At 46.8% G+C, this 23,919-nt stretch overlaps 10 protein-coding genes across 15 annotated transcripts; 6 read left to right on the top strand and 4 right to left on the bottom strand.

Moving 5' to 3' along the window:
- Positions 1 to 155: 155 nt before the first annotated feature.
- On the top strand, positions 156 to 864 carry LOC117585498 (pterin-4-alpha-carbinolamine dehydratase). The gene is made up of 2 exons (XM_034274997.1): positions 156 to 315; positions 499 to 864. Exons 1-2 carry the CDS (start codon positions 310 to 312, stop codon positions 796 to 798), a joined length of 306 nt encoding a protein of 101 aa, XP_034130888.1. The 5' UTR covers positions 156 to 309; the 3' UTR covers positions 799 to 864.
- On the bottom strand, positions 786 to 1,595 carry LOC117585497 (N-alpha-acetyltransferase 40). Its single transcript, XM_034274996.1, has 2 exons — positions 1,142 to 1,595; positions 786 to 1,076 (listed from the first exon to the last, which is right to left on the bottom strand). Exons 1-2 carry the CDS (start codon positions 1,510 to 1,512, stop codon positions 839 to 841), a joined length of 609 nt encoding a protein of 202 aa, XP_034130887.1. The 5' UTR covers positions 1,513 to 1,595; the 3' UTR covers positions 786 to 838.
- A 154-nt stretch (positions 1,596 to 1,749) lies between these two features.
- Positions 1,750 to 2,361, top strand: LOC117585844. Its single transcript, XM_034275586.1, has 2 exons — positions 1,750 to 1,884; positions 1,954 to 2,361. The coding sequence occupies exon 2, from the start codon at positions 1,970 to 1,972 to the stop codon at positions 2,324 to 2,326; it is 357 nt and encodes a 118-aa protein (XP_034131477.1). The 5' UTR covers positions 1,750 to 1,884; positions 1,954 to 1,969; the 3' UTR covers positions 2,327 to 2,361.
- Positions 2,362 to 2,444: 83 nt separating this feature from the next.
- LOC117585829 lies at positions 2,445 to 11,446 on the top strand. Of its 4 annotated transcripts, XR_004573946.1 has the most exons (10): positions 2,445 to 2,547; positions 3,532 to 3,884; positions 3,962 to 4,172; positions 4,279 to 4,669; positions 4,740 to 5,757; positions 5,817 to 6,070; positions 6,132 to 6,850; positions 6,917 to 7,082; positions 7,453 to 9,822; positions 10,640 to 11,446. XR_004573946.1 is itself a non-coding variant. In XM_034275563.1 (9 exons), exons 2-9 carry the CDS (start codon positions 3,803 to 3,805, stop codon positions 9,235 to 9,237), a joined length of 4,626 nt encoding a protein of 1,541 aa, XP_034131454.1. In that variant the 5' UTR covers positions 2,445 to 2,547; positions 3,532 to 3,802; the 3' UTR covers positions 9,238 to 11,446. The 4 variants fall into 4 exon arrangements, 3 of the variants coding, with proteins under 3 accessions (XP_034131454.1, XP_034131456.1, XP_034131455.1); XM_034275563.1 differs by having other exon boundaries at positions 7,453 to 11,446; XM_034275565.1 differs by lacking the exons at positions 7,453 to 9,822; positions 10,640 to 11,446 and adding an exon at positions 7,166 to 7,336.
- A 789-nt stretch (positions 11,447 to 12,235) lies between these two features.
- On the bottom strand, positions 12,236 to 13,649 carry LOC117585838 (dehydrogenase/reductase SDR family protein 7-like). Its single transcript, XM_034275579.1, has 5 exons — positions 13,428 to 13,649; positions 13,226 to 13,369; positions 12,955 to 13,171; positions 12,648 to 12,893; positions 12,236 to 12,584 (listed from the first exon to the last, which is right to left on the bottom strand). Exons 1-5 carry the CDS (start codon positions 13,587 to 13,589, stop codon positions 12,373 to 12,375), a joined length of 981 nt encoding a protein of 326 aa, XP_034131470.1. The 5' UTR covers positions 13,590 to 13,649; the 3' UTR covers positions 12,236 to 12,372.
- Positions 13,650 to 13,965: 316 nt separating this feature from the next.
- Positions 13,966 to 15,028, top strand: LOC117585840 (complex I intermediate-associated protein 30, mitochondrial). Its single transcript, XM_034275581.1, has 2 exons — positions 13,966 to 14,490; positions 14,554 to 15,028. Exons 1-2 carry the CDS (start codon positions 14,020 to 14,022, stop codon positions 14,968 to 14,970), a joined length of 888 nt encoding a protein of 295 aa, XP_034131472.1. The 5' UTR covers positions 13,966 to 14,019; the 3' UTR covers positions 14,971 to 15,028.
- Positions 15,029 to 15,230: 202 nt separating this feature from the next.
- On the top strand, positions 15,231 to 17,281 carry LOC117585841 (probable glucosamine 6-phosphate N-acetyltransferase). Of its 3 annotated transcripts, none has more exons than XM_034275584.1 (6): positions 15,231 to 15,392; positions 15,950 to 16,160; positions 16,219 to 16,346; positions 16,408 to 16,469; positions 16,533 to 16,761; positions 17,115 to 17,281. In XM_034275584.1, the coding sequence occupies exons 1-6, from the start codon at positions 15,390 to 15,392 to the stop codon at positions 17,154 to 17,156; spliced, it is 675 nt and encodes a 224-aa protein (XP_034131475.1). In that variant the 5' UTR covers positions 15,231 to 15,389; the 3' UTR covers positions 17,157 to 17,281. The 3 variants fall into 3 exon arrangements, with proteins under 3 accessions (XP_034131475.1, XP_034131473.1, XP_034131474.1); XM_034275582.1 differs by lacking the exon at positions 15,231 to 15,392 and adding an exon at positions 15,752 to 15,874; XM_034275583.1 differs by lacking the exon at positions 15,231 to 15,392 and adding an exon at positions 15,752 to 15,874 and having other exon boundaries at positions 17,194 to 17,281.
- Positions 17,187 to 20,177, bottom strand: LOC117585832 (GATOR complex protein WDR24). Its single transcript, XM_034275568.1, has 8 exons — positions 20,015 to 20,177; positions 19,315 to 19,957; positions 18,915 to 19,250; positions 18,778 to 18,862; positions 18,560 to 18,715; positions 18,045 to 18,503; positions 17,796 to 17,981; positions 17,187 to 17,733 (listed from the first exon to the last, which is right to left on the bottom strand). The coding sequence occupies exons 1-8, from the start codon at positions 20,109 to 20,111 to the stop codon at positions 17,377 to 17,379; spliced, it is 2,319 nt and encodes a 772-aa protein (XP_034131459.1). The 5' UTR covers positions 20,112 to 20,177; the 3' UTR covers positions 17,187 to 17,376.
- A 56-nt stretch (positions 20,178 to 20,233) lies between these two features.
- LOC117585835 (integrator complex subunit 11) lies at positions 20,234 to 22,461 on the top strand. Its single transcript, XM_034275576.1, has 3 exons — positions 20,234 to 20,558; positions 20,675 to 21,649; positions 21,714 to 22,461. The coding sequence occupies exons 1-3, from the start codon at positions 20,345 to 20,347 to the stop codon at positions 22,316 to 22,318; spliced, it is 1,794 nt and encodes a 597-aa protein (XP_034131467.1). The 5' UTR covers positions 20,234 to 20,344; the 3' UTR covers positions 22,319 to 22,461.
- A 15-nt stretch (positions 22,462 to 22,476) lies between these two features.
- On the bottom strand, positions 22,477 to 23,646 carry LOC117585839 (ATP synthase subunit gamma, mitochondrial). Its single transcript, XM_034275580.1, has 2 exons — positions 23,611 to 23,646; positions 22,477 to 23,550 (listed from the first exon to the last, which is right to left on the bottom strand). The coding sequence occupies exon 2, from the start codon at positions 23,526 to 23,528 to the stop codon at positions 22,635 to 22,637; it is 894 nt and encodes a 297-aa protein (XP_034131471.1). The 5' UTR covers positions 23,529 to 23,550; positions 23,611 to 23,646; the 3' UTR covers positions 22,477 to 22,634.
- Positions 23,647 to 23,919: the final 273 nt, after the last annotated feature.

Here is a 23,919-nt window from a genome sequence, read left to right on the forward strand (position 1 = left end):
CTTTGCAAGCTAGTAATAGCAAATAGAACACCAAAATCGAGGAATATGATTTAAGACTTCGGTATGTTTTGATAATGAGAAAGTATATTTCAGTATACACAGTCGGCCGTCACGAACCAGTTTGGAGGAAAAATGTTACTACCAAAATTTGCTCAGAATGTGATTAAAAATAACTTTCAAAAAGCTGCAAATCTACTCGTCAAAGTAGAGTCGGCAGCAGCAACTGGTGGCTTTGTGGGACTCAGCAGATTATACAGTACTCAAAACCAAACCACAGCAACAACAAGCGCAACAGGGAAAACACGTAAAATGGTGGTGAGTTGGGCATATAGAGAAATATTTTAAAGCAAGTGAAATCGAATTGTTTTCTCAATAAGTTGATCAAAAGACTGTCTTTATCACGCGCTTATCGCCTTCCAATTTGACCCCCAAGGCCTAGTTTAGGCTTTAAAATGTGTGTGTATGGCTTCTGTCTTATATACTTGTTGCTTCCCGCAGGTTAAGCTCAACGAACAGGAACGTGCCGAGAAGCTGCAGCCACTGCTGGACGCTGGCTGGACATTGGTGGATGGTCGCGATGCCATTTACAAGCAGTTTGTCTTGAAGGACTTCAATCAGGCGTTCAGTTTCATGACTGGCGTGGCCCTTCTTGCCGAGAAAATAAACCATCATCCGGAGTGGTTTAATTGCTACAACAAAATCAACGTCACTCTCTCCACTCATGACGTGGGCGGCTTGAGCTCCCAGGACATTCGAATGGCCAACTACTTTGAAAAGCAGGCTGATTTGTTGAAATAATTCATATTTTTTGCATTCTCTATGGTAATCTAATAAATACTCAGCCCAATGTGGACTTGCTAAAGATCTGGTATTCGGCCTCTTCTGTGACACCCGGAGATGTCTCGTCCTTGCTGTAGCCGAGCTTCTTGTAGAACGATATGGAGTTCTCGTTATTGTTTAGCACTGTAATCATGACCTTCTCGAGCTTCCAGTGTCGGGCGCAGTCCTCCAGGGTTTGCATCATAAATCGACCCAGGCCCTTGCGTTGTGAGTTGGCCGCAACATGCATTTCGTAACTGCAAAACAAAGCCAAATTACCCACTCACGTATGCAGACGGGAATGTTTAAAGTGCTCACTCACCAATAGAGTACGCAGTCGTAGTTCTCCATGTCGAAGCGAAACATGCAATATGCCACATTCTCTTTTTTGTCGTTCTGTGCCACCAGATAGCGGGCCCAGTTCTTTTTGTGCTCCGCCGACTTTATTTTGGGCTGCCAGCCCATCTTTAACTGCTTATAGTAGGGTCCCACGTTCGCCTCTGCCAGCTTGAAAGCCCACTTTATGGTTTTCGCATCGGCATCGCTCTTTGTGCGGCAGATCAATTTGAACTCTTCCCCGGACGGGGCCGTGTACTTGTCGTATGGTAGTGTGTCGAGTGGATTCTTGGCACGTGCAGCCGCCTCTACGAACCTCTGCTTCGTTCCGATACTGAGTTCGTCCTGGTTTTCCATTATATTTTAATTAGTAAACAAATTTGCAGAAACAAATCATGCAAAAGAGTCAAGCGCGCAAACCAGAGATGGCACATCACACACTTGCAAATAATCGATTATTCTTTTCCAGACTACAGTCAAACTTAAATGCTTTTCATGACCGTCAGGTGTCTCCGCGACAATTTCATCCCCGGACCGTCAATCGCACAAAAGTACCGATACATTTTACAAAATATGTATCAATATACATTTTACATCTCTATGAACATAAGACTAGTTTTGTTTACGTTTCCATTTTAGAATATTTACTAAAATTAAGTAGACATTACCACATCATAAATCTACAAGACTGCCAACAAATTTGAAGGCAGTTCCAGTCCGCTACACAAGGTAAGCGTAGCCCTAGCAAAGCCATTTCCTAGAACTGCTGACGCTATCACTCGGTTCGGAATCTTATAGAATCAGAAGCACAACAATGTTTAAAAAGTCCAAGCCAAAGACGAAGCCACCACCAACTGCCCCCACTGTGGATGAAATGCTGGCCGACATGGAAACATTTGAGGTCCAACGGCCTCCAGTAGCCGCTAACTCGGACAATTCAGATTTGGAACATGAACTGCTGACAGAACCAGAGAAGCTACCTCTCCAGACGTGGTGGCAAGTGTTTGATGCATACGATCAAAAGGTCACGAAATTGGCTGCCACAATAGACACCTTGGAGTCACAAAAAGAGAAACTGCAGTCCTGCTGCGCGAAACTGGAGCAGAATGCAGAGGAGCTTCGTGAAGGCATACAGAAGCAGCAATCGTTGATTAAGAAAGCTGTTAATTAATATGTAAGGTTTATTAAAGAAATGTAAGTTCCCTAGATAGATATTTTACTTGCAATTAATAATGTGGCCGATACCCGCGATTCTATCGCTACTATCGATAGCTACCTGAAACCGTTTAATACGTACCTTGGTTCGTTTTTCAATGGGGTGGTGGGCGACACACAAAAAAAAGTTGCTTCTGGAGAACAAAACGAATTAAAATGCTCGAGTGGATATAAAAAGTATGTGCCATGCCATAAATCAAGGCTTACATAAATAATAATCCCATATATTGCACGGGAAATTCGTTTGTTTCGGGCCTGGATGAATAAGCAGAAGAACAGGTTTTTGGGCCGTGGTAACGAAGCGAAAAAAAAACTTGTGACTGGCTTATAACCATTTACGCCAGCCAGTGGCAGCGCGTTAATGGGAAATACAGCTAAAAGTGGAGGTCGATTGTTTTGTGTGTGTTTGCGCGTGTATGTTTCTTTTAAATATTTGATATTCGCAAGTTGGCCAAATCCAATTAACCAATCCCAAAACGAAAAAGTGCAACAATTTGTGGCTAATTGAATTTCGTACATCTTATTTTGGTTCAAGCCACCAACAAAACAGCAGCGAGTAAGAAGCAGCGCATCAGCGTTTTTTGGGCCAGAATACACACACATATGTATATGAAGACAACAACACACTCAAACCCTTTTGCACGCACAGAAGAAATAAAGAATAATTATCCAATTAAACGTTTGTCAATGTGCAAAGGAATGCATTTAATTCCATCGACTAAAAGGAAATGTGCGCTAAACGCTGGATAGCCACAAACGGGAAACTAACAGTAATTTTCACGGGCACACACGCACACTTATAAACGACTCTTTATACGATTCATTCATATGCGTGTGTGCCTGCGTATGTGAAGTGCTAATGAGATGCTGTGGCGCTGCTCCTCTCTCCCTCTCACTGCTCTCCTGCTGTTTGTGGCTTTTGCCTTTTATGCAAAGAAACGCAAAAATTGTTGCTGAACAATAAGATTTTGCGTATATTTTATTGTTGCTGGAAAAGGTGAAAGCCACTTTTTGCATCTCTCCATATGATCTGCCTGTATGGTGTGAATGATCCGGAGTCCGGACGTATACGTAATGCAGTTTCTTTGTGCCAGAGAGACAGGCAGGGCAACCGTTAAGGCAATCAACTCGATTATAACCATTCTCATTCTTCTTCAACAGCTTCTCGCGTGGAAATGTCACAGATTGGTACGCGGATTGCGGCCTGAGCAATTTCCCTGCCACTCTTTCTCCTCTGGCACACTCTCCTATTGCAACAGAGAGAAACGGCGACGGCTGCAATAATGTGATGCCTGGGGGTCAGACACAGAGGTTAATCCAAGAAAACGCAACCTAGAACTAGTTAGGTTTCCACTAACACACACCACAAATACACTGCCAGAGACACACACACATACACTATCGCCCAGACACAGATACACAATCCAGCCAGATGAGCTGGCTGCTGGGGCTCCTGGCGCTTTTGTGGGTGCCCAGTGGTCTTCTGGCCGTTCCAACGCCACTCAAGCTGCCAGGTAAGTGTCTCAATACTTTCCCTCCCTCCCCCACCCACAAGGAAACGTTGAGTCAATGATTTTCGATCTTTCATTAGGCTACACCCACAAACTGACGCCGTACATCAAGCACTGGGAGGCGGCGAACTTCGATCGCAGTGTGCTGCAGGCAGCCCAGCTCAGGCACTTGGAGCAGGCGCGCTTCCGTCAAAAGCGTCAAGTGGAGCCCACACAGTCATCGACGTCGTCGTCATCGTCCTCGAGTGGATTAGCGCACACAATACGATTGAATTTCTCGGCCCATGACAGGTGAGTGTGCGTGGGTGGGATTGGACTTTGTTGCAGTTTGAACTCAATTCAAATCTGAGCAAGCTCCGATTACACTTAATCACTGACCCTCTCTTTCCTTACGCAGAGATTTTCGATTGGTGCTGCGTCAACAGCCGCATTCGGTGTTCGCCCACGATGTGGAAATCGAGAACACACTGGGACCCATCGACTACGATGTCTCACGCATTTACACTGGCAGCTTGGAGGACGATGAGGCTGCCCATGTGCAGGCCATTCTAACCAGTGATAATCTGCTGGATGGCACGATTGAAACTCAAGCGGAGCACTATTACATCGAGCCAGCGCAGCGCTACTCCCAGCAATTAGCCGAGAGTGGCGTCCACAGCATAGTATATAAGTTAAGTGATGTAAATATGCAGAAGGAGCACCTCGGAGGCGGTCTGAGCTCACAGGTGCCAACGAAGACGCATTGCGCCAGCGAAAAGTTGCGGAAAAAACGTTGGCTGCCGGAGGAGGTAAGCGGTTGCCATTCAAGTGCTATTGAATCGCATGTAAATAATATAAACAATGCAATTTTTTTTGTAGGTGGCTGATAGTCCTACGCCCACATACAATCGTAACCCGCCTTTGCCATTAGATCTGGAGGTGCCCTACAATGATGATTTTCGTGTTCTGGCCTCCGAAGAGGATCGGAGCGATGAGAGGCCAACCAGAAGATATCCAACAACCTCGACAACGAGGAATACTGGCCGCAGCACGGAGAGCTTTCTGGCCACGCTGACGAAACCCACGTCCAACCGTAATATACTTGTAAATAACTATAATCCCTCCAATGTCGGCGAAGGCAGTCGCAGCTACAACAGCAATAATGGAAATGCCAATAATAATAGCAACAACAATAACAACAACAACAGCAACAACAATGTGCGGAAATTGTATACGAAACACAAGAACATCATTGTGAGCACATACAATCGTCCCATCGAACCAGAGTTTGGCACGCCCTACGAGGAGCCAAGCAACAACAGCAACAGCAACGGAAATCTGCCAAGTAATTTCTTCAATGCCAACTGGACAACGCTCTTCCTGGGTAACAATAACAATGGAAACAGTAACGGCAACGCCAACGATCGGCCCAGCCACAAGACACACGTTGAGATCATCACAAAAAATGGGGCCACCAAAAAACCAAACATCATTGTGAATAACTACAATCCGGAGATTATATTCGCACCCAATCCACAGAATCCGAGCTTTAACAGCATGCTGATGACGAATCTGCTGAGCGGTCGGGGCGACGATATACACAGTTCGCCAAGGTTGCTGTACGATCGCAAGACCACGTGCATGCTGTATCTGCAGGCAGATCACACATTTTTTCAGAAAATGGGCTCCGACGAGGCCTCTATTGAGGCCATCACACGTCATGTGCAGCGTGCCAATTCGATCTATCGGAATACAGACTTTAATAACGATGGCAAGCCGGACAACATCACGTTCATGATTAAGCGTATCAAGGTGCACAATATGAATGCCATGAAGGATCCAACTTACCGTTTCCCCGGCAACTATGGCGTTGAAAAGTTTTTGGAACTGTTTTCGGGTAAAAATAATGGCATTACATTTTATATTTTTTAATTTAATCCATAACCCTTTCCGCAGAGGAAGACTATGATGCCTTTTGCTTGGCCTACATGTTTACATATCGCGACTTTGAGATGGGCACCTTAGGACTGGCTTGGACAGGAGATCTCAAGAATGCTGGTGGCGTGTGCGAGAAGAATGGACACTATCGGGGCTCCCTGAAGTCCCTCAACACAGGCATTGTGACTCTCTTGAACTATGGCAAGCATGTGCCGCCCGCCGTCTCACATGTGACGTTAGCTCACGAAATTGGCCACAACTTTGGCTCCCCCGTAAGATCGAACACTCATTTCATAGTCTCACAATCGATCTACAAGTTTTGTGTTTTTCCAGCACGATCCGGAACAATGTACGCCGGGTGGGGAGGATGGCAACTTCATTATGTTTGCCCGTGCCACCTCCGGAGACAAGAAGAACAACAACAAGTTCAGCACCTGCTCGTTGAAGTCCATCGAGCCCGTGCTGAATGCCAAGGCGCGTTCCATGAAGGGCTGCTTCACAGAGCCACAGTCTTCGATTTGTGGCAATGGCGTCGTCGAGCCGGGAGAGCAGTGCGACTGCGGCTGGGAGGAGGACTGCAAGGACTCTTGCTGCTTCCCCATGTCACGCCAGCCACGCATAGACGAGACGCCCTGTACTCTGACGCCGCATGCCCGCTGCAGTCCCTCCCAGGGCCCCTGCTGCACCACCGACTGCAAGCTGAAGTTTGGCGACAAGTGTCGAGACGACAATGGCTGTCGGGATCCCTCGTTCTGCGACGGACGTGTACCCCAGTGTCCACCGTCGGTGAACAAGCCCAACAAGACGATCTGTAACAAGGAATTTGTTTGCTATATGGGCGACTGCACTGGCAGTATTTGCTTGGCCTATGGACTGGAGTCATGTCAGTGCATACCGGGACCTCAGGACGATCGAATAAAGTCGTGCGAGCTGTGCTGCAAGCTGCCTGGAGAAGACAACCCGTGCAGGAGTTCCTTCGAGTGGAATGAGGCTCCATTCGATGTCCCGGATATGTACTCGAAGCCAGGCACACCATGCAATGATTATAATGGGTTCGATTAGACATTCTCTCATCCCAAATTTTGCTAAGATTGCTAAATATTCTCTCCTGCTACTAGGTACTGCGATGTGTTTCAAAAATGCCGCGAAGTGGATCCCTCTGGACCTCTGGCCACTCTGCGTAAACTGCTGCTCTCCGAGGAGAGTATTGCCACATTCAAGAAGTGGATGGAGCACAACTGGTATACGGTGGCCCTGTCTGCAATTGGCGTAATTTTGCTTCTGGTATGTGAAACTATTTGGGGGTTGCACTGTAAATTGATTGAGCATTTAATTTGACTTGAGTTTGTTCTTTGGCTTTGCACAAGCTAATGCGCCTGGTCACGCATATGCTAAGGGATCAGCATGAGGCCAAAGGGCTTGCCCTGGCTCAGTCTCAGACTGTGGGTGAGCAGCCGGCATCCGACGATCGATTTCCTCTAGAATCTCTTGAAGAACATCCTCATTTAGCAGTAATCGTGTGAGGCTGTTTTAGGGCAGAAATCTTGGCTAGCAGTCATTATTTGAATGAGCATTGAAACCATTTCCAATTCCCATTTTATCCCAATTGGTTTTAACTAATCTAATGCTCGCTCTCTGTGGTTCTCTTCTGCAGATACTGAGCACAAAGCTGCTGGCGAAACGATCGAATCTGAAGCTTAAGTCCGTTACCATAATACACAGCGCCACCACGGAGACCGTGCGTCTGCCGGAGAACAACAATGGGGTGATAGTACACACCGCTGTGCGGACGAAGGTGCCCTTCAAGAAGAAGGTGCGTGGCGAGCGCAGCAAGAAGTCAGGAACGGGTGCGGTAGCAGGAGCTGCTGCTGCAGCTGCTTCCGCCACAGTGGGAGGATCCCGTGGAGCAGGAAAAACAAGTTTCAATGCGGAGCCAAAGAAGACACAACGATCCCATGGGATTGGCAAGAAGAAATCGTTGGAAGATGAACCCAAAAAGAGCAACAAGAAATTGGGCAAGCATATGAAGGAAATCATCGATTACTCGCATCGTAACAACAACGGCGATGATGCCTCCAATCTGTCCACAACCAACAATCACACTAACACATTCGGCAAAGTGCAGAAGTGGCTGCTGGAATCGCCAATTGTGGCCCAACCGCTGTCGCACATTGAGCACAGCTCCAAGGTACGCAAGGTGATGAGCAAGTCGCAGTCCACCCCGGAGAGGCTGGTACAGAAGCCCCCACAGAAGACCAAATCGATGGGAAATCTGTCCAACGAGAAGGTGAAACTTCAAGTGGTGTACAAGCCGCCGTTCAAGTTCTCCCTGCGTCTGTCCAAGAAGCCGAAAGTGAAGACGCATGTGGTCGCGGGTCGGCCCAAGCGAGGACAGAAGAGCAGTACGCGTGCCGCTGGTCAAGCTGCCTCGAAGGACATCACGGCGCGCACCAAGCGAAGCGCACTGCTTCTCTGCAATGAGGCAGAGGATGACAACCAAATTCTGACGCTCAACGAGCCCAACTACGAGACGTTAAAGCCTCCAGTCGCGTCCCGTGCCACAGAGCACTGTTACGAGAATGTGGATCTGCAGGCCGAGGCGTCCACATCAAAGTCGAGCAGCTGTAAAGTTGCGCCAAGCTCGAATAGAGCCAGTTTGGAGGCGCCAGTGCCAGTGTCAGCACCTGCCGCAGTTCCTGTACAGCGCAGCTCGTACCGCCGCTCCAACTCGCTGTCCACCCACAATCCCTTCGCCGTAGCTCCGCGGCGTAGCAGCAGCAAAGTGAAAGCCGATGCCCAGGCCGCTGGCGGCTCTGTGAATCTTACGCGCAACTTTGGCAGCACTCAGAACCTTATCAATCTTAGCCAGAACCTGGCCAAGACCAAGAAGCGGAGCAGCCTCAACCTGAAGGCCAGTGGGCCCAAGAACGGCAAAGATCCACCCGGTACCACTGCCACGAACCAGCGACGCTCCTCTTCCAATGCGAACCTGCGCAGGGACAGCAGTGCCTCTTCGAAGGCAGCGCCAGTGCCGCCTACTCGCAACTCGCGCAACAGCTTCAGCAACATTCCGCGAGCCAGCCTAGGGGGCGGTGGGCCCAACCCCACGACTACCGCAGGTCCGCCCAGCTTCTCGCGTCAATCTTCCAGCAGCACCACAACGACAAGCTCGTCGATTGCTGCGGGAGTAGCGTTACCCCAGCCACTGCAGCAATCCGCCTCAACCAGCGCCATGCAACGACAACCGCCTGCCCAGCCGATGCGACGGAGTCTTCACAATTTCCGGACGCGCTCAACGGCACCTGCGTCAGTGGCTGCACTCAAACCAGCTACAGGAGGAGCGGCGGGTGCGACGACCACCACCACCAGCACAGACAACAACCAGCTGCCGTCGGACTTGGAGGTTGTCGTGTCTGACGTTGAGAATCTGGTTAGCTAAGAGCAGCAGCAGCTACTCAGCGGTTGCTTCTTGTGTTTCCAACCAACCAACAAAACAACCAACCAACCAACCAAGTGAAAGTGATAAGTCTTAATGTTAGTTATACAAATTGTCGCATAGGTTTACATGCATTCGTACATAAATATTCGAGTATATAATATATATTTGTACTTGTATTTATGTACATGCAAAGATATATGTATGTATATGTACTTTACACTGCCTTAAACTTGCCGTTTCTGCTGAATATGTGAATACCACGCCCACGCCCACTCACACACACACACGTCCTAAAAACAAACCCACACAAAAGCTCTCGAACATACATATACCCCCGACCAAGGCTAGCCTCCACCAAAGTGATTCCTCCACCACCTCCACAGAAAATCAGCATCTCCAATCGCTCTGCCGCTCACACACACCCACCCACCCACGCACGCATCCATTTAAAGCCACCACTGTCCAAACCGCCAGACGCACTCACCGCACGTTGTACCTTCTACTGTTTACCACTTATTGTATCGTATTCCGTAAACTGAAACTGAACTTTGCCTACGTACATACATACATACATATCTCGTATGTGTGGCACCTGTTCGATGGAGATTCCTCCCACTTGCCGTGATATTCCTGTGAATACAGAAAGATCACTAACTAGAGGAGAGTCTTTTAAGCTAGGTGAAGGGATTATGTTTGAGTATCGCTCTCGTTATGTTAACTGCCAAATCTGGGCGTCTGTTTAAAACTCATTTTTTAAATAGTATTACTCCTAATGGGAATATATTATGTGAACTGCATACCTATAGTTTTGCCTAATCTTTAACTTTCGAACAACGATCGACCACCTCATCTAAACTTCGACAAACAACACACACTTACACACACACACAGAACAATACAAGGTGCTATTTTAGTAATAAAGTAAACTTAAATGATTAACCAAGAACTTTTCAACTCATCCTTTGCATATTTTTCAAGATCAAAACTAAGATAAGGAACAATTAGGACAGACAGACAGACAGAGAGAGAGAAAGAGAGAGAGTGAGTGTCAAGCCCAAGTAGATTATAGTGAGTGTGTAGAAGGGGGAGAGCAGATTAGTTATACGGCAAAAGTAGATCAAATGGATAACCAACGACAACTGTCAATAAAAATCAAAAGCAATATGCATCGAAGTTAGTTTTTACAAGTAGCACTTGCAGTAAATCGACATATGTAGAATATTAGCCAGCCACGCCACTCCCCCAGCAACATCCATCCCGACAAATGCACTTGCACATAATTATGTACATAAATAAACTGTCAGCACGCCTCAAACCCATAGAGAGAGATAATACATACCATTGCCACTATCGCCTTCGCCAAATCAGTAGCAGTTGTTGTGTAAATACATACTCTATAAAGACATAAATAGGATATCAAATGGAAATAGTTTTTATATGCAATAACAAGTTAGTGCAATGAAAAGAGCAAAACAATAATGAGAACACCTAACGATATTCATAAACATACCTACCATACACACCATAGACACACACACACCTGTAGGTATACTTTATAGTCACATTCCGAAAGAAATCACAAAAGCGGCTTTCGAATTAAAACGAAAAAGAAACAAACAAAAATCTCACTTCATACAAAACACAACTTAACAAAGATACAATAACGATTTGTAGTCTAAGACAATGATTGATATTTGTAGCTATATGAATGTGTAGGAAATCGGCGTATCAAATTGCATCTAGACTAGATATAGACCATATCTATATACATACATAAATATCCGTACACAAGGGGCGTGCAATACCATTGCAACTTTACGAGCATTTGGGTATATTTTTGTGGAATATACAAACCATTATTAGATAAAAACACATAAGCTCCAGCTCAAGAAACCCGAACTACAGAAGGACAGACCGAGACAGTGACAGACCAGACCCGATAGTTAACGCGAGTAGGCCAGTGAGGAAACGGAAACGGATGCAGAATCCAGGAGCAAGAAGCTAACGAAATAGTATGTACGCGACAATCGCTTTCAAATGCTTATAAACATTTAAACAAAAATAACGAAACCATTGGAGAATCGAATTGAACTTTATTTTTAATTTATCTTCGACAAAACGACGGTATCTTGACTATTTCAATATGGAACTATACAAAGCAAAGTCAACTAAAACTAAAGTAAAGGCATGAAAAACGTTTTAAAATTACAAAAAAAAAACATACAAACATACTGTATATAACATTAAATGCAAATGATTTTAATGTCTAAGCGGGAGAGATAAATCGGATCGGAGCCAGTGGGGACGGACCGACCGAGAGAGAGAGAGAGAGTATTTTGATGCGTGACAAAAAGACTATTTAGCGCGAAATGAACAATTTTTGTGTATTGTACATAAGAAATCGATTGATTTTAATCTATATATATACCAATGTGTGTATTTATATATAAATATAACTGTAAAACTGCAAACGATTTTTAAATCTGTATGTGTATTGTGTACCTCAATTGTAATTAATTTTTTGTATACCTTTCACAAGATGGATTAAGGCTATTTTTATAATTTAGCTAAATGAATTTGCATATAAGCACGCAACCCACAAAAAGTCCCTCCCATCACATCGTCTCACCCAGCTAGCCGCTAGTTAATGGCCAGTTTTTCCATGTTTTCACAGACCGCATTAGCATCAGCATTCGCATCTAATCCCATTCAAGAACAAACATATTGTATTTTTATGTCAATTAAGTGAGTCTTCAAGAATCGAGTTCGAGCAAAACAAAACAAAAGAAATGAAAAACAAAAACCGAAGAGCAAAGAAGTGAATATTAGCATTTTACGATTAATCATTTTAAACCAATCGAAAACAATAATTAAATTAACGTATGTATTATTACCGAAAAAAGCATATGTGTGACATTTAAGTTGTACTTTATTTAACGATTACTACAATACTTTATTTATTAATCTTAGGCAATAGCACGTGCAAACAAAAACACCATTAATTTTTAACCCTCACAACACACACATGTGTATATGCGATACTTTATAATTTCATCATTTTAAGTGAAATTCAATTAACAATAAAAACGAAACTAATACTTATACAAAACGTTTTCACATTCATTTTGTCACAATCTAGCTCGTCTTCTTGTCTGCCTTCTCCAGTTTCAATGCGCGCTTCGCCATTACCCAGAAGAACAGAGTGGGGCACAGATGGCGGAGGTAATAGGCGATCTTGGCCTGAATATCGCTAACGATAATGTCCGGCTCGTTGCGCAGAATGGACTTCAAAATGCGTTCAGCCAACTTATCAGGCGACATGCCCTTAGCTGTAGAGTCATCCATTTCTGAAAAGCGAACATTGAATATTGATTACTTGTTGCACACGAACATTTATTTTGTTGACTTACTGCCATAGCTTTTACCCGATCCTGTAAGAGCATTCAATGAGAGCTGAGTGCGTACGTAGCCAGGACTGACGGTTGAGACGTTTATATTCTTGCTCGCCACCTCGGCACGCAGGGAGTCGGCAAAAGCCTGCATGGCATGCTTGGACGCGGAGTAAGCAGCTCTCTGGGGTATGGCAAACTTTCCCTGAACCGAGCTAATGAAACAGATGTGACCACTCTTGCGTTTGATCATGGATGGGAGGAGAGCTGGAAAGTAGAGAGATCGAATTTTTGTTGGGTTTGTTAGGCATTGTAGAAGCGCGCTCACCCTTAGTTAAAGCCACGCTACCAAAATAGTTGACCACCATTATCTTGAGATCCACATCCACTGCCGTAGAGGCCACATCGGACCGCACACTAATGCCGCCGTTGTTGATCAGAATATCCACTTGGTTGTACACGCCCAGGACCCGCGTTACAAAGTCCGGTATCGTGTTGAGCTCCGCTAGATCCAGGCCAAGCACAGTCGGTGGGTATGCAGGTTCCTATATGCGGAATTGTAATGCATTGCCTTAAATAATGAGAGCTCTACACATTACCAAGTCCAGTGCCATGAGATCTTTTTTAACGCGCTCCAACTCCAAGGTACGCCGTGCTGCCAAAATCACTTTGCAGCCTGCACTGTAGAAAACGTGAGCCAGGGCCTCTCCCACGCCCGAGCTAGCGCCTGTGATAAGCACTACCTGTAAGGATTTTACATAAGGTAAGGAATCTCAAGAAGTTATAAAAATTAGTCATTACCTTGCCCGGCAACTGATTACGGAATTTCTGGGCACGGAATCGCTGCCATATATTGAAGAGTGCCAGAGGCAGAGCCACGGGCATTAGAATGGTACCCAGCACCCAGTAGAGCACATTCCAGTCAGTGCTCGGTGCACATTTTTCCAATTCTTCCACTTTCATTTTGGTACTTTGAACTTTTCGCAATTTTGTTTACAACAAATACACAAATATTTGCGATTATTAGTGAATTAGAGCTGGGAGAAAATCGATTGTTTTGTTTTATTGTAAACTTCGATTCTTGCTTTGGAAATCGATGTTGTTTTGCGACCAAGTGAAAATTTAAATGGAAATTCCGCTAACGAAAGGGTACAGCCATAGTACAGCGGACATGGCCGATGCTTCAAATGGAAATCGTTGGACAATGTAAAAATATTAACTTTGCTCCGACAAATCATGATTCCCAATAGCAGCCAGCACTCTGCGATAATCGAACTTTTCCCACCTCTACTGTGAATGCCAACAACTGTTGCGTTAGCAAAGGGAATGGCAGAAACGAACAGCTGATTGTTGTTACGCTACAGCAGCCGCTTTTGGGAACGCAAATGGGAATATGTACAATTTGCTAAGACAAGGACAGCGCTTGACCTGCTGGATGCCGGCTGCCCAGCAGATGCACACCACAGCCGTGCAGCGAACCTTTTGGGAGCGCGAAAAGAAATCCGGCTACAAGACGAAACTACCGGAGCCGTCCAAGAAACAGCTCATAATGGATGGTCTGCGTGACCTAAAGGAGGAGATAAAGCTGTGGCGGAAGGAAGTGACGGAGCAGCTGGAAAGCGATCCTATACTGGTGTTTCGTCCGGGCGAGACGGATGTGGTGTTCGACTTCAAAGCTCCAGATGTGCTGGACAAGTGGACGGTTACCACGGATGCGGATCACGGCGAGGGCAAGAGCACAGCAGCCCTGGAGCTGAGTGCAGCAGGAGCGGGCCTCTTTCATGGCGAAGTCAACTCTAACCACACCAAGGATGGCATCATAAAGCGGACAGGCTATGCGAATATACGTACAAAGCGAGTGCGGGTTAGTAAGCAATCTCCTGTGAAATTCCGTTTGCCTTGTAATTGTCTAATATTTTCCCTTCAGAAATCCTTCAAGCGGGAGTCCACCTACGACTGGACGCAGTACAACATGCTGATCATGAAAGTGCGCGGCGATGGTCGCAGCTATCTGATCAACTTGCACACCGAAGGCTACTTTGATCTCATGTGGAATGACATCTATCACTATGTGCTGTACACCCGCGGCGGTCCCCATTGGCAGATCGCCAAGATACCCTTCTCCAAGTTCTTCTTATCCTCGAAGGGGCGTGTTCAGGATCGCCAGGGGGCCATACCACTGAATAGGGTAACCCATTTCGGCTTCTCTGTGGCAGCCAAAAAGGGTATGGATGGTCCATTTGGTCTGGAAATAGACTACGTTGGCCTGGAGTACGATCCCAGTCATCGGGAAGAGTTTGCCTATGAGATGTACCAGACGCCCAAGTATATTGTGGCTACGTAATGCCCTAATGTTATTTATTTGTAGAGAAATTAATTAAACGGCCGTTTTATGTTTAGCACTCTCTGGCTCTCTTCAGTACTCTCTCGCTCTCTCTGTCTCTCTTGGTGCGTGTCTCTTTTCCATCAGCTGTTCAAATGTTTACTATTTAGTCGGGGCGCATTCAGGGTCATTTTGTTTGCAATTTCTATATTTCTTGGGTGTTTTGAAAGGCATTCCCGCCCCTTCGTCATTACAAGACGTCCCCCCAAGCGCTCTAGGTACTCGTCGAGCGCTGTAGCTGTTCGTTCGCCGCGTTTCACGTCAATTCAGTCTGCTCCGAAACTTTGGCCGATAAAAGTGGCGGAAAAGCTTCCGCTTCCAGTTTTTTAGTAGTGATAGGCCGGTGCTCTATTATCAAACAGCAAACATACGATAAAATCATGGTAAGTGCTGATGGGTGTATCATTTCTGGCTGCATTGCGTGGAATTTTGCCAGCAAGACAGCCACAAAACGACTCGAAGAGGCAGCAACGTGACCATGTGGCAGTTCAGTCACACTGGCACAGCGGTTCGACCTTGAGTGTACGTTTTCTTTTGCTTTTAATCCTGGCAAAAAAACAATAACAAACTAAAATCAATAATGGCCATAAAACCAAGCCATTCTCTCCGATAGTCGGCTCTTACACATTTTACCGGTTTCGTTTACGGAGAAGACTAGAAAATTTATGTGTGTCCAAACCAGTTGCTCTGGCCACGAAAGTGAGGTCTAGGCGAAACGAAACTAAACCAGTTCTTGCTACCTGATTCCTGTTATCGGTGCTTTTGGGTCTCCACCTTTACCTGTTGATTGTCTTTTGGCTCAGTTGTACCTCCAACAGCGTCACTTGCTGACGTGTTTAGTAGTCTGAAAATGGTGCAACACCCGGTAGAGAATACTATATACAGATTCCCCATATGGAGCCCTAGTAACTAATCGCCCTTATCTGCTCATCAATTACAGCAAGAGACGTATCTGTACGATCCCAGCTTACTGCTGAAGCTCGACTTTCATCGCACTCCGGCCACGTTCAAGCCATTCATATCAGCAACCAATCCCGGCGAGCCATGGATGAAGGTTCGCCCCCTCAAGGACACCGACTATGATCGTGGCTTCCTGCAGCTGCTCTCCCAACTGACACACGTGGGGAATGTCAATCGCACACAGTTTTTAAGTTGGTAGATCCACACGCACACGATTCAATTTCATTTTACCTGTCGCTATTTTTGCAGCCCGCTTCTCGCAGATGAAGGCCAGCGGGGACTACTTTGTCACGGTTATAGAGGACACACGCAAAAATGAGATTATTGGAGCTGCCTCTTTGGTGATTGAGCGCAAGTTCATCCACAATTGCTCAGTGGTACGTTAAGAGAATCCTTCTGTTTAAGAACTATTCCTTAATATTCTTCATAAACTTCCAGCGTGGGCGACTGGAGGATGTGGTGGTCAATGATACATATCGTGGGAAGCAACTGGGCAAGCTGTAAGCACATCCCTGCAACAGTTCTTGGAATGTGGCTTATGTTTGTGCATTTTCTATCTGCAGCATTGTGGTCACCGTCTCGCTGCTGGCCGAAGAACTTGGCTGCTACAAAATGTCGCTGGACTGCAAGGATAAGCTGATCAAGTTCTACGAATCTCTGGGCTATGTGCTCCTACCCGGCAACTCCAATTCGATGACCATACGCTATGATGAGGGCACGACGCTGAAGCGCAATACCACCTCCGCTATGGCTGGCTCCAGCTCTGCTGCAGGGGGCGACTCTTGCCAAACTGTGAGCCTCGAATTTGCCTCTTGACAATTAGCCGCCAACGCTGCTCCAAAATCCAAGCTTTGAATTGATCCCTCAATCTCAAGACTGCAACTGCGCGAGGCGCAATGTAAAGCAAACGAAAATTGGAACCAACAAAAAAAAAGAAAACTTTCGCATACAATTTCCAAATAATCATTGCGCTAAGGGCACGATGGATTTTCTGGACAGTGTTGGCTGGCGGTGGTGTCCTTGTGGTGGGTAGACACTCTCTCGGGGGAATAAATCCCCATAAGGACATGCAATAAGTTATTTAGATATAAAGAGGAATCTGGCAACAAATGTATTGCTCCCTTTTTTGTTTTTAATTCTTACAGAACTCTCAATTTTATAACTTTTTCTCTCCTTTCTGCTACTGAATGTGCGGCGGGGCGCTCTCAACTCACAACTTGAAAGGTAGTCGTTATATTACCCTTTAAGAGCACCTTCATAAAGTAGCATTAACATTGATATACATTGAGACATAAATATACCTAAAAACTAATCAACAAACTGCTAGTTATTCCGGCAAGGAGACCCCATTCAGTTCAAATGCGGTTGGCAGGAAGCTGAGCCAAACTACTCAGCTTCTTCCGCATCTCATGAATACGCGCACAAGTGGCCGCACTTGGGGCACTTTGAGTGCTTGGCAAAGTACTTCTGCAGATGCTCAATGTGTCCGCCGTGCGAGCAGCCCTGGCACCAGGCGTACACTCCGCGCACAATCAAACCACATACACAGCACTTGGCCGACTGCATGGACTTGCATTTGTCGCAGTACCAGCCCACTTTGTTGCTCAGCTGACGGCCACAGTCGCCGCAGTTTGTGTGCATTGCTGTTGACTGCTGATTGAGTTGCTGCACGGAACGCAGCCAGGATCGGTTGATCACCTCGCAGGCCTCGTTCCACAGCTCGTAGCGATGCAGCTGATCCACATAGGTGTGAAACCAATGCTCCTAATGGAACAGAAAGCCATGAAAATACAAATTGACTATTACTAAGGGGACGGTCTACTTACAACCAGAGTGTCTTCCAGCGGCAACAGCTTGCGTGCCTCACCAAGAGAAATTATCACAGTCAAAGCAGTTTGCACATCGCCCACGTCATTTAGCAGCATAAGAGCATCGGCCACAAATTTGTGTGGCTCCCACATCGGAATGGGCGGTACATGGCTGACCTTCAAAACTGTCGGTACATGCGGCGGCTGAAAGAAACATAATAACTATTATTTACCATTCGATAAAACAAAATGATGCCTTCTGCTTACAGGAGACTTTTCATGGTCAGATGCCTTGATCTCCAGTTGTGGCCGCGCTGCCTGCACATCGTGATGTAGAGCAGGAAATGCCAGCGCCTTGGCAGCATCTGTGGGTCCCACATAAATGAAACCATTGCGCAACAGCTCAAAGTTATCAAAGTTTATCTCGCTGATGATTTGCGTCTCGGAGAGTATCACTGAACTGGTCGGCGGATGCTCCACTCCACTGCCACCCAGTGGATCATCATCCTCGTTGGCAGCATCAATTTCATGTGTCGCCTCCTGGGCATTGCCATTCAAGTCCTGACTCAGGTCACTGCGTTGCTGTGGCCAATCGCTGGGCACTTGAGTGGCACGCCGCTGGTTGATGGGATTCTTTTGATTCGAGAACGAAGAGCGATGCTCAAAAGGCGGCTCAAAGTGATTGCTGCCATAGAAGAGCTTGAGAAAGTTCCACAAAGTGGTAGCCTGAAAATTATGACAATTTATAATAGTAATCCAATAATCCTATCTGATTAGCTTACGTTGTGTCTACCGTATTTCTTGGACACCTCCGAATTGTGCTCGCACAACTCGGCCAGTTTCTTGCCGCTCATAATCAGCTCCCGGGCGCATCCGATAAAGCATTCATGCTCCTGGCGAGGTTTCGAATCCGATTCATTTAGGGGAAAGCCTGAAAACTGTTTTGAAGATTTCGTTGAAATTTGTAGTGTTATGTTTAGCAAATTATCTTTCAGCTTACTGCATCTTTAACCATGAATTTATACATCCTGGAATGGTCCAAGTGGAACTGAATGCTACCAGCAACAATGGACTTTCGGCGACTTCTAAATTTCAATTATTTACAAAAAAATATTGAAATTAATAGTTCAGACATACATGAAGCTAGAACTGGTTTTCGTATTGGAAGCGCCGCTCGTCTTGGGTGCGTATTCCTTGATTTTATTGGCAAACGATATGTCTCCGTATCGGCCCAGACTGGCTCCCTGGGCATTGGCCTTCAACGCCGGCCGTGTGGCATCCTCGAAGGCGTGCTTGTGCAGAGTGGAGTCCTTGCTGGTGGAAAGCAGGCAATGGGAATCGTTGCCCAGCCACGCAATGCCCGTCGTCACATTTGTATGCTCATTGAAGGAGGCGAATGGTATATAGGGCCGACGTATGTCCCAGACATGAATGCTGTAGTCCACCACCAAAGCGCAGCTAGCGATGTGATATCTGTTGAACAATAACAAGGATAGTCAGTAATAATGATTATGAGCCCAAATCTATGTGTACGCACGTTCGTTCTGGTCGCCACTTGACTCGCCCCACCACAGCTATCGTATGTATTGTGTACTCCAGGCCTGGCCTGCCATCCATGTCCCACACCTTAATCTGCTTGTCGCGACTGCCGGTGGCCAGCCAGTTGCGCGTGGGATGCCAGTCACAGGTGTAGACGGGTCCATAATGCGCCGTGAACTGCACCATGCACTTGTCCCACTTGCGCATATCCCAGAGCTGGACGGTGCCGTTCTCCGAAACGGCTGAGAATATATTTTGTGCATGTGGACTGAATTTGACATCGCGCACGGACTCCGAGTTGCTGAAGTATGTGTTCACGGACTTGTCCGATCGTATGTCAAAGCACTTGATGGTGCCATCCTGGGAGCCAGAGATCAATATGTTGGGTTCGCTGCTGTGGAACGTCACGGTGTGGGCTGTGCGCTCGTGCTCGTTGTAGACAAGCAGCTGCTTCTGGCGTCCGCACTTGGAGTGGTCCCAAACGGACACGACGCCATTGGTGGCAGCTGTGGCCAACAGATTGCAGTCCATGGTGCTCCAGGCAACGTCATTGGACGAGTAGCTGAGATTTTGGTTCTTCCCGCCACGCATATTGCAAACTTCCCTAAATCCATAGTCGTCAATGGAGTAGACCTTGAGCACTGTGAAAGCAAAGAATGTAACTTTGGTCCGTGTAACGTTTTAATAATGTTTCTTACAGCTGCGCCCGGCCACTGCGATCAGAGTGTTGTCCTTGCTGAGGGCCAAGGCATTGGCATGACCCTCCATGCAGATCCGAGCATCGGGGAATCGCATTTTTTAGAACAATTAGTAACAATTTTCAAAACAAAAACTCTTCCGCCCGTCCCGTCCGCTTTGATAAGAGTTTATGTAGGTGTTGCCACACCGTGCGTTTGGTTTTGTGTGGCAGCTCCATCTTTTCGCCCTCGCTGTGTTTACAAATTGGCACGGAAAATTTTACTCTTTAATTGGTAAAACAATTAATTGTTGAACGACAAAAACGGTCGGTTGAGCGACCTGCATTTGCCATGCCGGACATAAAGATAACACCACTCGGTGCCGGCCAGGATGTGGGCCGCAGCTGCCTCCTGCTGTCGATGGGCGGCAAAAATATAATGCTCGACTGCGGCATGCATATGGGCTACAACGATGAGCGGCGATTCCCGGATTTCTCCTACATTGTGCCCGAAGGACCCATAACAAGCCACATCGACTGTGTGATCATATCCCATTTTCACCTGGGTGAGTAGTGCGCCTTGGCCTGGCCTCCTCTGCGCCTTATCTCTGATGAAATTTCATGAGACGGTCTAATCGTTTTGCCCTAAATGTATGTGCACTTATCAATGGCTGGTATTCAGATCACTGTGGCGCTTTGCCCTACATGTCGGAGATTGTGGGCTACAATGGGCCCATTTACATGACACATCCGACCAAGGCGATCGCGCCGATCCTGCTCGAGGATATGCGAAAAGTGGCCGTGGAGCGGAAAGGCGAGTCGAACTTTTTCACCACGCAAATGATTAAGGACTGCATGAAGAAGGTCATCCCGGTGACACTGCATCAGAGCATGATGGTGGACACCGATCTGGAGATCAAGGCCTACTATGCCGGTCACGTGCTGGGCGCTGCCATGTTCTGGATCAAGGTTGGCTCCCAGAGCGTCGTCTACACTGGCGACTACAACATGACGCCGGACCGCCATTTGGGCGCTGCCTGGATCGACAAGTGCCGGCCCGACCTGCTCATCTCCGAGAGCACCTATGCAACAACAATTCGCGACTCGAAGCGTTGTCGCGAGCGCGACTTCCTGAAGAAGGTGCACGAGTGTGTGGCGCGAGGCGGCAAAGTGCTAATACCTGTCTTTGCCCTGGGACGTGCCCAGGAGCTGTGCATATTGCTGGAGACCTACTGGGAGCGCATGAACCTCAAATATCCCATCTACTTCGCACTGGGCCTCACCGAGAAGGCCAACACGTACTACAAGATGTTCATCACATGGACGAACCAGAAGATCCGCAAGACATTCGTACATCGTAATATGTTTGACTTCAAGCACATCAAACCGTTCGACAAGGCTTACATTGATAATCCCGGCGCAATGGTTGTCTTTGCCACACCGGGCATGCTGCACGCCGGCCTCTCGCTGCAAATATTCAAAAAGTGGGCGCCAAACGAGAACAACATGGTCATCATGCCCGGCTACTGTGTCCAGGGCACCGTGGGCAACAAGATACTCGGCGGTGCCAAGAAAGTTGAGTTCGAAAATCGTCAAGTGGTTGAGGTCAAAATGGCAGTGGAGTACATGAGCTTTTCAGCGCATGCCGATGCCAAAGGTTTGTATTAAACATCAGCTCCTGCGATAGCATTCTTTGAGGAACTTGTTTTGTTTTATTGCAGGCATAATGCAGCTGATTCAAAACTGTGAGCCGAAGAACGTAATGCTCGTCCATGGCGAGGCGGAGAAGATGAAGTTCTTGCGCTCAAAGATCAAGGACGAGTTCAATTTGGAAACATACATGCCCGCTAATGGCGAGACCTGTGTGATATCTACGCCCGTTAGAATACCTGTAGACGCATCCGTGTCCCTGCTGAAGGCCGAGGCTCGGTCGTACAATGCCCAGCCTCCGGATCCGAAGCGGCGACGACTCATCCATGGCATACTGGTGATGAAGGATAATCGTATAATGCTTCAAAATTTAACAGATGCCCTCAAAGAGATCGGCATCAATCGGCATGTGATGCGCTTCACGTCCAAGGTGAAAATTGACGATCCCGGACCAACGGCGCTTACCAGCGAACGACTGAAGCTACTGCTGGAGGAGAAACTAGTCGGCTGGACGGTGGCACTGCAAGATAATGGCTCCATCACTATTGAATCCGTTGAGGTGAAGGTGGAGGAGGATGCCAAGGATCCCAAACAGAAAACTCTGTTGATTTCATGGACCAACCAGGACGAGGACATTGGTGCCTACATTCTCAATGTGCTGCAGAACATGTGCTAGAGCCCAACGAAACTCCCCCATATATATGCCTTAATTCCATAGTTTGCTAAGCACAAAGTGTCGGATATCGTTTTTCCGAATATCTAAATGATTGAAAATAAAACAAAAATAGTCCAAAATCCATCAGAAATTGGATAAATCAAGGCCCAATAGTTCTGTTCGTTCGTTCCACGCTATTTATTCTGGGAGTTATTCAGAATGACTTTAACATTAAATTAATCCAAGGCGTTGCTCCTAGCACCTTGAATCATATGCAATTATTTTATATATCGTCGGAGCTGTTCGAACTGGAGTTTCCGTGGGGACAGACGACAGCTTATGTGAGGGCAGCAGCACCAGAGATGATCTCAATCAGCTCACGAGTGATGACAGCCTGTCTGGTGCGGTTGAATGTGAGAGTAAGTTTGTCAATCATCTCACCGGCGTTCTTGGAAGCATTGTCCATGGCCGTCATACGGGAGGACTGCTCCGAGCAGGCACCCTCCTTCATGGTGAAGAAGATGAGGGATGCCAGCGAGAACTCCAAGTAGCTCTTGATGACATCGCTGTCGAGCGAGTCGTAAGTGGCAAGTTTCTCAGACTTCTCGACAGTTGGGCCACTGAAGATGGGCAGTGTGCTGCACTGATACGACACCACAGACTTGAACTTGTTGTACACGATCTTGCCCTCGGTGTACTCGTAGCCAGTGTTGAGGACCTCGTGAGCGATCTTCGAGGCATCCAGGAAGGTGGGGGGCAGACGACCGATCTCGTTGGCCACCATCAGGATGTTCTTGCCATACAGACGGGCCAGGATGGCACGTGACTTGTCGCCCACGCAGAACACCTTGGTGTTGGTATCATCTACGGCCAGCTCTCCGCGGATCAGACGCGCCACACCAGTGTGAACGGCACCGCACAGACCACGGTCCGACGTCACGGCGATGAGCAGCTTCTTGGGCTCGGCCTTCTCATCGGGCACGATCTCGGTCTTTTCGAAAAACTGCTGGGCACCAATGCCGTAAGGACGCGCCGCCTTCAAATCACGCTCGGCACGGGCGTATTTGGCAGCGGACACCATCTTCATCGATTGCGTAATTTTCTGAATGTTCTTCACCGATTTTAGGCGCATGGAAATGGTCTTCAAAGTGGCCATGCCACGCTGCTGCTGGGCCAGCATGGTGGCTTCAATGGCCATGGGCAGCAAAAGCGTAGTGCGTTGCATCATCATCCTGTGTGCTGTTGAAGATTCCCTGCTCAGAAAATTGGCAAAAAGTTACACACACACAGCAAAAATCGGACCGAAAAATTACCTTCGTTAGGTTACGACGATCAGTGTGACCACGGACTTTTCGATACAATGTATACCCGTCGAACACTTTGAAATATACCCAAATATACCTAAATATACTTTAAAATATACCGTAAACATACCGAGGAAGTTTATATTCCTCAATTTTGATATTCATTTAAACAGTAAAAGCTAATCAAGACTCTACGCACTGCACATATAATTTAATGCGATTGGTGAATCAATTCTCTACAATTATTATTAGACTCCCTTTTATTGGACTGTACATAAAAAAGGTTTTAGCCAAGAAAGTGAAAGAACAACCTTTTAA

This window comes from Drosophila guanche, unplaced genomic scaffold, assembly GCF_900245975.1.
Source record: "Drosophila guanche unplaced genomic scaffold, DGUA_6, whole genome shotgun sequence".
Lineage (NCBI taxonomy): Eukaryota > Metazoa > Arthropoda > Insecta > Diptera > Drosophilidae > Drosophila > Drosophila guanche.